We start from the raw sequence: 14260 nt of genomic DNA on the forward strand, positions 1-14260 counted from the left end.
TTTATATTAATGAGAGGAGTCATTAACAATTTGAAATAATACAATTTTATCTTCAGTATTAATTTTTAAAATCCGGAAATTATTCCAAGACTACTGATGGTCATTACTCTGTAACTTAATTTTAGATATTACATATGTTTAGGAAAGAAAACACCATTTTAGAAAACATTATAAAAGTTCCAACCTCTCTTTTATTAATCGTATTTAATACATTTTTGAGTAACTTCACTCAGCAACAAATATATATTGTGTTCCTGTTTTGTGCATGCCATTAAATAACACTATTAATTTGTTCTCCCTGAGTATGTCAGAAATATTTAGGTGAGGAAATGCCAGGAAACTTTCTGTAATCAAGGTGGATATTCAAAATGACTCTTCTGAAAAGGAGTCTATGCATGCTGTTCCTCTCCTAAGATGAAACTGTATAAAGTGACAGTGATAGGGTTCATGGGGAGTTTAATTGAGACAACATAGTACCGAGCGATTAAGAACATGGCTTGGAATCAGACCTAATTTTAAATTCTGTCTCCACTACCTCCTGGGTTAGGTTGTTTAACTTCTCTAAGCTTTAGTAGTTTCCTTATCCATACAACGAGGACACTGTATAGGATTTTATGAGATTAAATGGCATTACATGTCAAGTATTTGACTAGTGCTAGGCACATTATAAATGCTCATTTCATGGTAACTATTATTTTTTATCGAATTTACTAGATGGCATGTTTATTCCTCGCTGCTGTTTGTTTCTTTTATTCTGAGTTATGAATCTCACGTGTATGTTGTAGAATTCATTTCTTCTGAGTTGAATGTATTACCTGTCAGTCTCTTGCTTAGTTCTCTTCCTTGGCTGATGGGGAAATGGAGAACCAGAAGAATTGGACCTGTAGTTTCTGTGGGTGAGAAGACCCCAGGCCTCCTCTGGCTCCCAGCTCCATATTCTATCCTCTGTAGCACGCATTTTAGTGCACATTTTCCATCTTATAAAAAACATTCCAGCCTCATCAGCCTCTCAATTCCTCACCTACCCAAGTCTGCATCCACTTGGAGGTCTTACCACAGCTCTTCTCGCTGCCTGAACCCTCTCTCTCAGGCAGTCTGAATTGTGACTTTGTCTCATCATTCAGTGTCACCCTACCATGTCAGCCTCTTCTGAGAGAGACCTTCTCTGACAGCCTTTCCCCACAACAGGCAGTCATTCCCCTCCCATTACCCTGTTTACTTCTTTTATAACATATCACCAGTGTAATTTTCATTCCTAATGTTTGTGTCCTGTACTAAAAAGTGAACTCCATGGGCACAGGAATCCTCTTTGCTTTATTTACCTTTGTATTCACAACTCTCTATTTACCTTTGTACTCATGACTCCAAACATATGTAGGAGAGTAATAAATATTTATGAGTGAATAAATGAAAGAATCAGTAGACTAAAAATTGCTTATGTCAAAGAAGCAATAGTTTTTCACTTCAGATTAGCAGATAAGACTTAACTCTTTTTCCATAATAGTGATTTTGGAGTGGTCAGTTCAAGCAAGACCTATCTTTTGAAAAAGTTTCTTAGGGAAATAAAGCGGCAAATAATCAGGATTCGTGTGAAAAGTAAGTTGCATTTTTAACAATGTATTATTCACCTAGCATGAAGACTGCTTGAATAACCATATCCTTATACTAAGCAATGATCTATTTTATGAAGTTGTCTTAATAACTCTTCAGAATAAAATAGCTCTTAATTCTTAGGAACAAAATATATATTTCTATATTCTGAGTCTTAGAAATATTTGCCTAATTTAGGTCAATTTGACAAAAGGCCTAATTGCCTGAGAAACATAATTTTTATAGACAGCAGTTACATACATCTCTGTAGAATGGCTATTCTGCATTATTTAAATTTAAATTTAAAGCATGTGTCATTAGGCTTTTCAATTTCTTTTTTTTTTTTTTTTTTAAGTTTATTTGAGAGAGAGAAAGGGGGGAAAGATGGAGAAAAAGAGAGAGTGGAGAAGAGACAGAGAGTAGGAAAGGGCAGGGTGAGAGGGAAAGAGAAAATTCCCAGAGAACCCCAGTCTGGGGGCTGACAGCACAGGGCCAGGTTTGGGGCTTGATCCCACAAACCGTGAGATTATGACCTGAGCCAAAATCGAGAGTCGGATGCTCAACCGACTGAGCCGCCCAGGTGCCCCTTGGCTTCTCAATTTCTAATCTGGCTCCAGTTTGTGAAAGAATATGGGTCTTACAGGTGACACAGTTTAGCTGTAAACACACTACGTTTATCAATATCTCGGCAGAAAAAACAATGTATTGAGGTCTTGAAAAGTATAGTTTATTTGTTCTTTGAGATAATGTAAAATTACTCTGGTGTGAGGTTAATGAACAGCCTTTAGATATCCGAACAAAAGTATGTCTTGTAAAATTGATTTGTTCAGCTCAGTTTGAGAGAGGTTATAAGGATAGTGTCTGTTGTAAGAATGTAGAAAACATATTTCTGTTATAAGAATATTACGTTATGAATTATATCTTTTTTTTAAGGATCCTTTGAAGGAAATTTTTACACTGGAGTATGAAAATAGAGATACTTTGTTAAATATACGTTTTTCTTACCTAAGAGCATTGTGAACTATGTTATTGAGTAGATTTTCTTTTTTGTATATTTGAACCAAAATTTATGACCAAAACATGGCAAGTATAGAGGTCTTTTGGTCCTAGATTTTTAGTCTCTCTTTTCTCATCCATTTCCTAGGCTTGGCTTTATTTTCTTGTTTTCTTTCTTTCATTTTTTAATTTTTTAAGTGTTTTATTTATTTTTGAGATAGAGGAGGGGGAGAGGGAGAGACTGAGAGGGAGACACAGAATCTGAAGCAGACTCCAGGCTCTGAGCTGTCCACACAGAGCCCAGTGTAGGGCTTGAACTCCTGAACCATGAGATCATGACCTGGCCGAAGTCAGATGCTTAACCGACTGGGCCACCCAGGCGCCCCTCTTTCTTACTTTTAGTTTATGTTCTTATGTTATAGTTTGTGTGTCCTTCAATGCTACTTAAATGTTCTCTGGAATTTGTTGTGTGTGGAGGTGGGGGACAGCATAATGAACATACATATTTAGGGAACATCCCTGTAAATTAAGGCAAGGTAAAATACAAAGATGAATAAGATATGTTCCCTCCCTTTGTAGTGACATTTGACCAGCTAAGAATAAAAAATACTGTGATTAGTATTATAATGAAGAGCTATTATAATAGTTTTAGAAGACAGGATTTTCTTTTAGCTATAAAGAGCATTTTTTTTAACGTTTATTTATTTTTGAGACAGAGAGAGACAGAGCATGAACAGGGGAGGGGCAGAGAGAGAGGGAGACACAGAATCTGAAACAGGCTCCAGGCTCTGAGCGGTCAGCACAGAGCCCGATGCGGGGCTCGAACTCATGGACCGTGAGATCATGACCTGAGCCGAAGTCGGACGCTTAACCGACCAAGCCACCCAGGCGCCCCAAAGAACATTTTTTAAAACAATATTTCAGGATACATCCAGTTATATCGCCATTATAATACCATTTCTTTTCCTATTATCGTCAATCCAGGTCTCATTTTCTTGTTCTCTTTGCTGAACCCACACTGGTTTATCTTTAAGAATTATTTATTCCAAAGTTCATGTATTTCATTAAGTGTATATCATGACCTTATTATTCATTTTCTTTATTCTAGTCTTTTTCCTAACCATCTTCTTTTGGGAATTGTTGTGGTTAGAATTTAGAAATTCTGAGCTATATATAACATGAATTTAGTGAATTCTGTATTCAGCTTAGGACTTAGCCGTAGATAAATCCCTGCTTTTCACCAGCTGATATATGCTAGGTACCCCATCAAAGAACCTTGCCATTTTTCTCTAAATTTTTAATTTAGATCTCCCCAGAGAAACATTATGCTTTCTAAAGTTTATCAGTAAGATTGATTCACATTTTATAGATAACTACTTTTGGCTTTTTAAGATTTCATTTATTTAATTATTCAGTAGATTACATAATATATACTAAGAAATGTGGCTAGGTGTAATTTATTGAAAGAGCTGTATTTTAAACATATTATTCAAAGTAGCTGTGTAAGAATACTTTTTTGACTTGATTTTTCAAGTCATTCCCACTTAGAAATGCACAGAATGAAAGACAAAAGTTTACAATGCTTCAGTAAAATTGTTATTTTTTTCATCCCAGGTTTTTGGAAATGCTCCGCCAAATACGATGACAGAAAAATTTTCTGACCTTCTGCAGTTCACAACCCAAGTCTCACGACTGATGGTGACAGAAATTCGAAGGAGAGCATCAAACAAATCCACAGGTATTTTTACTGAAACCAGCAAAAGCTATTTGAATGGGCAGTTTGGTAAAAAAGTGCTATTAAAATTAAACAGAAAATTGACCCAGTTTTATCCACGTGAGTTTCCTTTCCCACCCCATGTGGAATTTAATCCCCTGTCCCTGTTCCCATTCTCATAGTCACTCTCTGCTTTGATTGGTTCAACATATCCCAAGTGGAGCATTTGTACTCAAGGCCATTGTCCTTGGATCTACCACCCCCGTTCCCCCAACAATACTGTTTCCTTCTGACCAAAATCCAAATTCCTACGGTGACATTCAAGGCAAACCCAGGATCTGGCCATATGTATTTTTTTTTTTTTTTTTAGTCTGCCTTTTTTATTTCTTGTTTTCTTTTCTATATATCAGCCAAATCGAGCTGCTTATAGTCCCAAACATATCTGTGTTCTTACTTTTATCCTTTTCTTATGATGCTTCACCCAGAAGTGAGAATCATCCCCCATCCCAGTATGTCTACATCCTTGAAGTTTGGATTAAATCATACTTCTCTGTTGGAATGTCTTTGACTCCCTTAATCAAAGAAAAAACTTTCTGTTTGGAGCTACTCTTGGTTTCTCAACACCACGAGTGTTTGTGTGTGTGTCTTTATCTTCCTAGTAGACCATAAACTGTTTTGGGCCTTTATAACCTGTGATCTACACATACAGTAAACTTTTTTATGAATGCTGCCTGAATAAGTATTCTTATTCATGATTAGGTAATTTCAAACTTCAGAGAGTAACATCCCTTTATTCATGATTAAAATACACTTTCTTGATGTTATTTACCATTAGTCATTTTTTAAATTAGCAATATGTGCGACCGATTTTTATCTTGATTTTGTTTGTCAAGAATATTTTATTTTGTTATTTTGGTTTTGTAATGGTTGAGTGATAGCTTTCTTATTAAAGCATTATATTAGACTGATAAATTAATTTAAATTCTGTTTATAATGTCCCCTTGAACAATCATTTATCTTTTCAGCCCATCAAATTACTATTTTTCCAACAGTAACAGTAATGTTTCTGTTATATAATCTTTTTTTTTTTAAGTTTATTTATTTTGAGAGAGACTGAGAGTGTGCGAGCAGGGGAGGGACAGAGAGAAAGAGAATCCCAAGCAGGTTCTGCGTGGTCAGTGCAGAGCCCGACATGAGGCTCTAACCCATGAAACTATGAGATCATGACCTAGAAATCGAGAGTCAAATGCTCAACCAACTGAGCCACCCAGGCACCCCTTTAATCTTATTTTTTAATTTATTTTTATTAAAATAATAATATGTATAATAAATATAATTATATTTATTATATATATAGTATATATATTGTACATATATAATATATATATAAATATAATAAAATAAATATTATAGTAATAATAATAAAAATAATGTGCCTATTATATAGGCACATAGTTTTTGGTTTTTTTAAAGTTTATTTATTTTTGGGAGAGAGAGGGAGAGAGAGCACGAGTGGGGGAGGAGCAGAGAGAGAGGGAAAGAGAATCCTAAGTGGGCTCCTTGTGGATAGTGAGGAGCCTAATACAGGCCTCGATCTCATGAACTGTGAGATCGTGGCCTATCCGAAATGAAGTCGGAGGGTTAACTCACTGAGCCACGCAGGCCCCCCCAGACACATAATTTTAAGGGTCAGATAGTTAAAAGGTTTACTGAAAACAGGATCTCCCTTCCACTGTCCTTGTTCAACTCCATTTCTCAGTCACTTTTCAGCTATTTTAATTTTTTTTTGACATTTACCTGTTGTGTCTCTAAATAATGTACATTTACAGTATGAGCCCTTGTTTTTTCACATTTAGATACCATCTTGATTTCCCACAAAAGAAAATAAGGCTTTCACTCTCTTAAGCTCCCTACCACTACCTGTACCTACCTGCTTCCTAAACCCACCCCTCCAATATTGTTCTGTCATAATTTGATTACATCAATATTATCTTGTATAGACTGAAAACACTATTTTAAGATGAGCCGTATGGTACGCTGTGGTTTCTTTTCTTAAAAACTTCCCTCCCATCTCCATCTAAGTTAATAATTGCCTTTCTTTTTTTTTTTTTTTTTTTTGCTAGTTTTCTGAATTTTCATCACACATGTATCCCCTATTTCTAAATGTTTTTCTACATCTCCCCTCAATATGATTGAAAGCATCAGGTAATCTGTCAGTTTTGTCTTTTTTTGCAAATAGCTCTTCCAGAACTTTCTGGCTTGCTTTAACCCATGGTAGTTTCTCTCTAGGCCAGCCTCATAGCTGCCCTTCATACGTTTCCACTCACGTCATCTGGGATGCCTTTCTACTTCTTTGGGATGGAGCGTCTGTTTCCTGAATCTCCTGGCATCTTTTTTTTCTCAAACTAACTTTCTCATTTTTAACAAAAAATTGTGTTAACAAAAATTTGCCTTAATAAAGGCATCTTTCCCAGCAGCTCCCTAAGAAAAGTGCAGGGGAGTTATCTTTGGTTTGGGGTTTTGTGTGTGTATATGTGTTTGTTTTTGTTTTGTTTTTTAAAGTTCCCGTGAGTAAAAAAATTTTTGACTATTCCTGTGTAAGATGCTTTCCTTTGTGTTTACCAAGAAAGGTGATGTCTTTAGACTGACAACCTTTCAGGTTGCTGGGGCTTAGAACAACACATCACATAGCTTTATTGCTGAAAGGGGAAATTTATAAAATCAGGGGTCAGCAAGAGAAAAGAAGGAGCAAGTCTGCCACCTGCATTATGTCACAGAATAGTGCTTGGGAGGGGCGCCTGGGTGGCTTAGTTGGTTGAGCATCCAACTTCGGTTCAGGTCATGATGTCACACCCCGCGTCGGGCTCTGTGCTGACAGCTCAGAGCCTGGAGCCTGCTTCGGATTCTGTGTCTCCCTCTCTCTCTGTCCCTCCCCTGCTCATGCTCTGTCTCTCTCTCTCAAAATAAACAAACATTAAAAAAAAAAAAAAAGTGCTTGGAAGATCCCTGATGGCCCTGGATTTCTAAAGTACAAGCACAAATGCAATCTTATTAGTGAAGAAATACACAAACTGCTTATGATTTAGGCTGTTTGAGTACTGGATTTGAATATCTGTTAGATTGTATAGCAGTTGTTTGCAGATGCTAGTTGATTAGCCCCAGGAGACTTTGGGGCCCAGGGGAAGTTATAGGCCCTCCTCCAAGAGAGCGGAAGCTACCAGTGTCATGGGAAGTTGAGTTAGGTCTAGCAACTCCCTTGGGGACATAGGAGGGGATGTCTTAGCTGGATCCTTCTCCAGGCAGCCCGAGGTGAACTCTCAGGGTCATTTTGCAAAATCTTGCAGCTTGCATTACATTTATCGTGTCCCCCTTTCAGTGGGTATCAGATTCTAGGTTGGAAATCATTTTATGTTCAGAATTTAAAAATAATTTCTCCTTCATATTCTAGACTCCTACGCTGCTATTGAGAAATCTGAAGCTAACTGGATTCTTGATTCTTTCTGTGACCTGCTTTTATATATATACATATATATATATGTGTGTGTGTGTGTGTGTGTGTGTGTGTGTGTGTGTGTGTGTATATATATATATATAAATAAAAGCTCATTTAGGATCCTTTCTTTGGCCCTCCTATTCCAAAATGTCATGATAACATGCCTTGGAGCAGATATTCTTATACATTATGCTGAGTACTCATTGGACTTTGCAGTCTGGGAATTCATATCCTTTAATTTTGGGAAAGTTTCATGAATTGTTTGTGTAATAATATCCTCCACTCAGTTTTCTTTTTTAGTCAGATGTACCCCTAGGACTGTCCTTCTCATTTTATTTTCTTTTATTCATATTTTTGGTTTTTGACTCTACTTGCTAAGAAAGTTCCATCCATCCCTTCTATGGAGGTTTTTGGGGTGTGTGTGTGTGTGTGTGTGACATTATAATTTTAATTCCTAAGAGTTTCTTTTTATATTGATGGCTATTCTTTCATATATTCTCTTTTTAGTTCTGTTTCTTTCAGGTTGCCTTTTTTGTTAATTTGCTTTTGTCTGTCTTTTAGGTTAGAGAACTTCCTGGGCCATCTGCTCCTGTGTAAGAATGGAGCCATAGAAAGCTGCTGGGTAGCTCTGCAGTTGTGGGTGGGGCTTGAAACTGTGGGCCAGTGTGATCTTGCTAGGTTGTTCTCTTGTCTTTCTCCCCCGAGCTGGGCAGAGTCCCCAGTGAGGAATGTCCAGTTTGTACTTGGAAGATACATGTCTGCCTCTCGGCATTCTAGAAGCCAAGTAGGGGAAAGGTCTGAGGACCCTCAGCATTCAGTGTGTAAGCTTCTATTTGATCTCTCTGAGCCTGCAGCTGTGCCTGGTGTGGTGGCCTCACCCCTGCCCCAGCCCTCAACATGCTCCCTCACTCTTTCTAGTGAACAAACCTCCAGTCTGGTGCCCACATAGTAGGATCTGGAGGTCTCACTGGTCTTTAACAAACTTTCACAAGCCTTCTATGTACACTCCCCCATGTTTACCTCTGCTTCCAAAGCTACCTGGTGTCACCAGTTCCTGAGTCTCTTGGGGCTCTGTTGTAGTTTAGTTGCTTTTCCATTTTCCCTGCACTTGCTTTAAGATTCTAGAGTTTGCTAAGTCAGTTACCACTAACCCCTCTGCTATTTTAGTATCCAAAATGTTGCTTTCATCTTTCCTATTCTCTTTGTCCTTATGGGTTTAGGCTTTTTGAAAAATCCTTTTATAACCATTTTAGTGGGTGTATTAATCTGCTCAAGCTGCCATAACAAAGCACCATAGACCAGTGACTTAAATAACAGAAATATTCCTTCACAGTTCTGGGGACTGAAAGTCTAAGATCAGAGTGCCAGCATGATTGGTTTCTGGTGAGATCTCTCTTCCTGACTGCAAATGGCACCTTCTCAATGTGGCCTCATCTGGAGAAAGAGAGCTCTGGTGTGTCTTCTTATAAGGGCATTAACCTCATCAAGAGAACTCTACCGTCATGACTGCGTCTGACCCTAATTCTCTCCCAAAGGCTCCGTCTCTGATACCAGCATATTCAGAGTTAGTGCTTCAACACAGGAATTTGGAGCAGAAGGGAGCACAATTCAGTCCACAGCAGTGGGGCTTTGGGAGAGAGCAGAGATAAATGCAGGTGCACAACCTTCCATCTTTAACTGGAGCCTGTTGTGGGGTCTTTGGAGCAACAGCCATTAAAATATTTTTAGATTGAGAGACTAAATCTCTTATTCAGACATAGTGGATTGTATTAATTGCTGTGTAGATTTTAAAGTGAGATAATTTTAATTATACTTGCAGTCTTGGAAGCAAGTCCAGTCAAAGGTGGTAAGATAGCTTAAGGTCACCTCCCACCCCTGTCTTCTCCCTTCTCCACCCACGGTGGGACTGCATCCTTTTTATCTTTCCTGATTTCAGTTGTTCCTGTAGAAGTGAGAAGTTGGTCTTAAATATAAGATTTGTGTGTTTTATGCATTCTTAGCTGTTTTAAACAGGTAACATGAAGGGAAATTGTTCTGTTCTGTACTGACTCTTGTCATTGCATTTTCTTACTTGAGTAATATCCCTAGATTAGAATAAAATATTCCCCAAACTGTAACTATGGTGGCTTTTCTGTTGCTGTCTTTTTAAATACCTAATCTGCATGTTTATAGAAAAACGCTTTTCTGCACTGGAGATTTCTTTTCCTAAATCCTGTAATGATTCAGTGTATTCAACATAATGAAAAGTATCTTAAATGGAGTACAAGGTGTATCATTGTTAAATATAGTAATAGTTACACAAGGTGTTTTTAAACTTTTTATTTTGAAATAATTATAGACTTACAGGAAGTTGCAAACATAGGTAGAGCCCCCTGCACTCCTCCTCCATTGATGACTTCTTATTTTCCAGATATTTTTAAGATCTATTTTTCCAGATCATGTAATTCCATATAATTTTTAGTTTTAAACTTTTGAAATTTATTAACTTCAGAATCCACTGCATTGAGATTCAATTCAATTTTTGTAGATTTTACTTCCACAAAAGAAACCTTTCCTGATCACCCTATCCCAGATCCTTTATCCTCTCCCCATACCAGCATTTATTCAGTCATCTTAAGTACTTCCTCTAGAAGTTTGTCATCTGAAAGTAACTTGTTTATTTATTTAATTTTATTGTCTCTTGTGTTCAGCCCTGTATCACCTAGAAGACTCCTTGTTACAGATGAGATGCTCAATAATATTTTACTGATTTTTGATATAGGATTTCTGTTTGGTTATTTACTTTTTTAAATGCATTGAGAATTGGAGTAGTGTTAGAAAAGCCAGACTTAACTGATGTGTAAGGGAGAAAAGCATTGTTTTGGAGTATCTCCTTCTTCAGTCTTAAAGAACCCTGGCTGTGGGAATCCTTGTTCTTTTATTTATAGTCTTGAGTGTTGGAAGTTTCTTTCAGTCAGTGTCATTATCAAAAATGGGGATTTTGTGGAGATTTTTTTGATCTTTTGATTTTTTCTAGAAAAAAAAAATCACATTTTTATCTAGGTACATTCTGAATCATCTTAACTTTTATATATCCCATTCTTATTTTCTGATTGATTTTTATTGCAGTAAAAAAATGTATGAGATCTACCCTCCTAACAAATTTTTAAGTGCATAACACAGTCTGCTTTAAGCACAATGTTGTACAGGAGCTCTCTTGAACTTTTTTATCTTATGTAACTATAACTTTATACTCCCTGAACAGTAATTCCCCATCTCCTCCTTCTCCCAGCCCTTGGCATCTTTCTGTTTTTTGTGTCTATAAGTTTGGCTACTTTTGATACCTTACATAACCTTTTATTTCAAGAAAGTTATCATTGAAAGTAATTTTGCAATAATTTATATGCACGTAATTTTTCTCCAAAAAAAAAAAAGGTAAAATGAGCCCTCTGTTATTCATTTGAAAGTTGTCTGTATTTGTTGTGCATCATGGCAAGATTATTTTTTTTTAAGACTCCTCTGAATTTGGTGTGAAATACTTTTTATTTTATTTGTTACCTAATTACCACTCATGTAGCAAGTCGTTTTATCAGATCACTTTGAACATGGATTGCAGGTATGTCAGTAGGAAGATACGCTAGTCTGCAATTTCTATTGTTTGAATCTGTCCATCAGAAGTTAGTAAAAATGGAAGTATGCAAAATGGATGCATAGACTGATGTGTAATACATTAGGGCATCTTGACAGTTCTAGTTTTCTGTCTCCCATAATGTAATTCTCTCTTGGTTGTTGCCTCCATGTGGCTTTTGTTAAAAATATGTAATGACTTTCAACTAATTTGAGAAAATTTATAATTTTGTGGCCATATCAGGTACAGTGTATAGCCTAAGATTTTTTTTTAATTTATTTTACTTTTTTTTTTTTTTTTTTTTGAGGGAGAGAGAAAGTGTGTGCGTGTGGGGGAAGGGCAGAGGGAGGGGGAGAGAAAATCTTAAGCTGGCCCCATGCTCCATGCTCAGTGCGAGCCTAACCCAGGACTAGATCCCACAACCCTGGGATCATGATCTGAGCCAAAATCAGGAGACAGATGCTCAACTGACTGAGCCACTCAGGCACCCCTAAAGATTTTTCCTATTGTAGTTATTTGTTAAGTCCAGCTATGCAATCTGCTTAGGTCTAAGGGCACTTGGTCACTTTAAGTCACTGAAGCAAAAAATCTCCACCCATCTAAAAATAGTATTTTCAGGTTATTTTTAATGACGTTGTTGCATGATAGGTGCCGCTGTTAAATACAGTGGTGTGATCTCCTATGGGCAGTGTCCTGGTGATGGGAGAAGCTGGTTAATGCTGGCCACAATTGATGTTTTATACAGCATCTTGTGGCGGGATTAGTATACTGTAGTAAATCCCCAAGTAGACAACCCGGCCTCTTTTTTTAAACAGAAAAACAGTGTGTCCCGCTGTCCTCCAAGGATTTCACAGCCACAACACCCTCAGGTAATTTCATTGCCAGGTGTGGTTATGTATCATCAAATGAAAAAAAAAAAAAAGCATGGAAGCTATCTATGAGTTCTAATACTGTTTTTCTGACTAACTTTTGGAAGTTTTTTGGGGATGGGAAGGAGTTTATAGGGCTTGGTTTCTTCATTAATGAAAAAAATGTAATAATACTGTTAACATGTCTCACATTATCATCCTGTTGCATAAGTTTGAAAATGTGCTTTAAATGCAAAAGAAAAATTGAATCGCACTTACTGTTAACAAGTTTTGCATTCTGATTGTTCTGAATATTGTCTGACTGAAATCACTTATATTCTCTATTTAAATTTCTTTTAAAATTGTCTACCTTCTAGTCTTACTTAATCTAATAATGAGCTCTACTAACTCCATTTCTGTATTTTTCAGTTAACTATATGTATTGAAATGCAGTGTGAAAGCTAAAGCTTGAATCAAATGATTGGCAACTCTCAAGATGGGTTAATATGTTCCTTTCATTAACTCTTATAACCTTAAATCATTTAAATTTGTATTTGTTAAATATGAGCAAAATTAAAAGATCCTAATGCAGTATCTTTTTTTTTTTAACTAGAACTGTTTTTCTTTCAAAGTTTTAAGAAACTCTATAATTTACATAGGTTTAGTTTAAAATTACTTTCTAGTATATATAATTTTTTAAAGATAGCCCTTGATGTTAAATACTTTCTCAATGAGCTTCTTGACTCATTTAAATACAAAGTAGGAGATCCCATTAAAGTGTTTTGAATGGCAACATACTGAAATAAGTAGGTGAGAGTAAAATTGTTCTTATGAATACATTTGTTATGTAAAGATCTTTTGTCATTGAGATCTTCTCCACATACCTCTCAAAAAAGAGTAGTTGTTATTATTAAGTTGGTAAAGTTGTTAGATACTATTAATAATTACACTATCTTGATCTTTTTCACTTATTTAATCAGCTCAGCAATCCATTGAACATTGAGGGGTTTTTTAAAAATCTATTATTTGTCCTTTCTTATCTTGAGGAATACCTTATATTTGTTGTCAACCGAAACAAGAGAAACCACAAATGCCCACTATTACTCAAATAGAGCTGTTGCAAGCCAAGAGTACATTTTTGGTGTTTCGGTTCTTAAAATAAGTATTAGCATTCATTGTTTATAACTGACAACTTATCGAATAGCAGAAAATACATCTTTGTCCAATTTTCTTTTAACATTAATAGTGTTACGTTAAAAAACATGGGTGGTATTCAGATTCACCCAAAACGTGTCTTATCTATAGCTCACTAGCTTTTGTACCAGGAAGGTAATTTTGTCTCTTGAAGTCAGTTTAGTTCTCCACCATCTGTTTTCTTTTTGCCTTCTTTCAGAAGCATAGGTGGTATTGACCAGTTCGTGTTTTGTTGTTGTTGTTACTGTTGTTATTGTTGTTGTTATGAAATAGAATTTTGTTACATTGATTTCACTGTGGAATAATCCATTTGAAGACTGCAAGTAGATTTTTAGTATGTTGAGTTAAAAAATTGGAAATACACAGTTTGACACCAAAGCTGCCATGGAAATGAAAGCATAGCATGTCAGCCTTTGACAATTTTAGTCACTAGAAAGGAGTCGTCTTCCTTACAGGAGCATTTAATTCCTAGCAAGGAAGAAGGGCTTATGTTACATAACAAATTGGTCCATTACAGGTTTGCAAGAAAAATTTGCAGATCAATTTTTACCAGTGATCTCAAACCACAGTTGCCAAAGAATGTTTCTCAGTGGTATTCTTTTATTTGTTTTGCTCCATCTCCAATGAGAGCTTCCCAGTTTAACCAGCCTTAAGCATTGCTTTCTTCATATTATTACTCCCCTTTTCAAAACGTCCAGGAATCTCTCTTATCCATAGTAATTCAGGCACTCTTGATGTTCCTAACAAGTTGAGACTGTCCTTCTTTGATCTCCCTGGGTTGATTTATTCACTCGTTTAACGGATGTGTATCGAGCACC

General features: G+C 36.4%; 1 protein-coding gene across 6 annotated transcripts in view; it reads left to right on the plus strand.

Annotated features, from left to right (window-relative positions):
• The window catches only part of WDFY3 (WD repeat and FYVE domain containing 3), a 274952-nt gene that overhangs the window by 99642 nt on the left and 161050 nt on the right, over window positions 1–14260 (plus strand). For all 6 annotated transcript variants that reach the window (XM_042984249.1, XM_042984248.1, XM_042984246.1 and 3 more), the window contains one exon: window positions 4201–4324. In XM_042984249.1, coding sequence (XP_042840183.1) covers window positions 4201–4324 — 124 coding nt within the window. The remainder of the gene's footprint in view (window positions 1–4200; window positions 4325–14260) is intronic.

This window comes from Panthera tigris, chromosome B1, assembly GCF_018350195.1.
Source record: "Panthera tigris isolate Pti1 chromosome B1, P.tigris_Pti1_mat1.1, whole genome shotgun sequence".
NCBI classification, from domain to species: domain Eukaryota; kingdom Metazoa; phylum Chordata; class Mammalia; order Carnivora; family Felidae; genus Panthera; species Panthera tigris.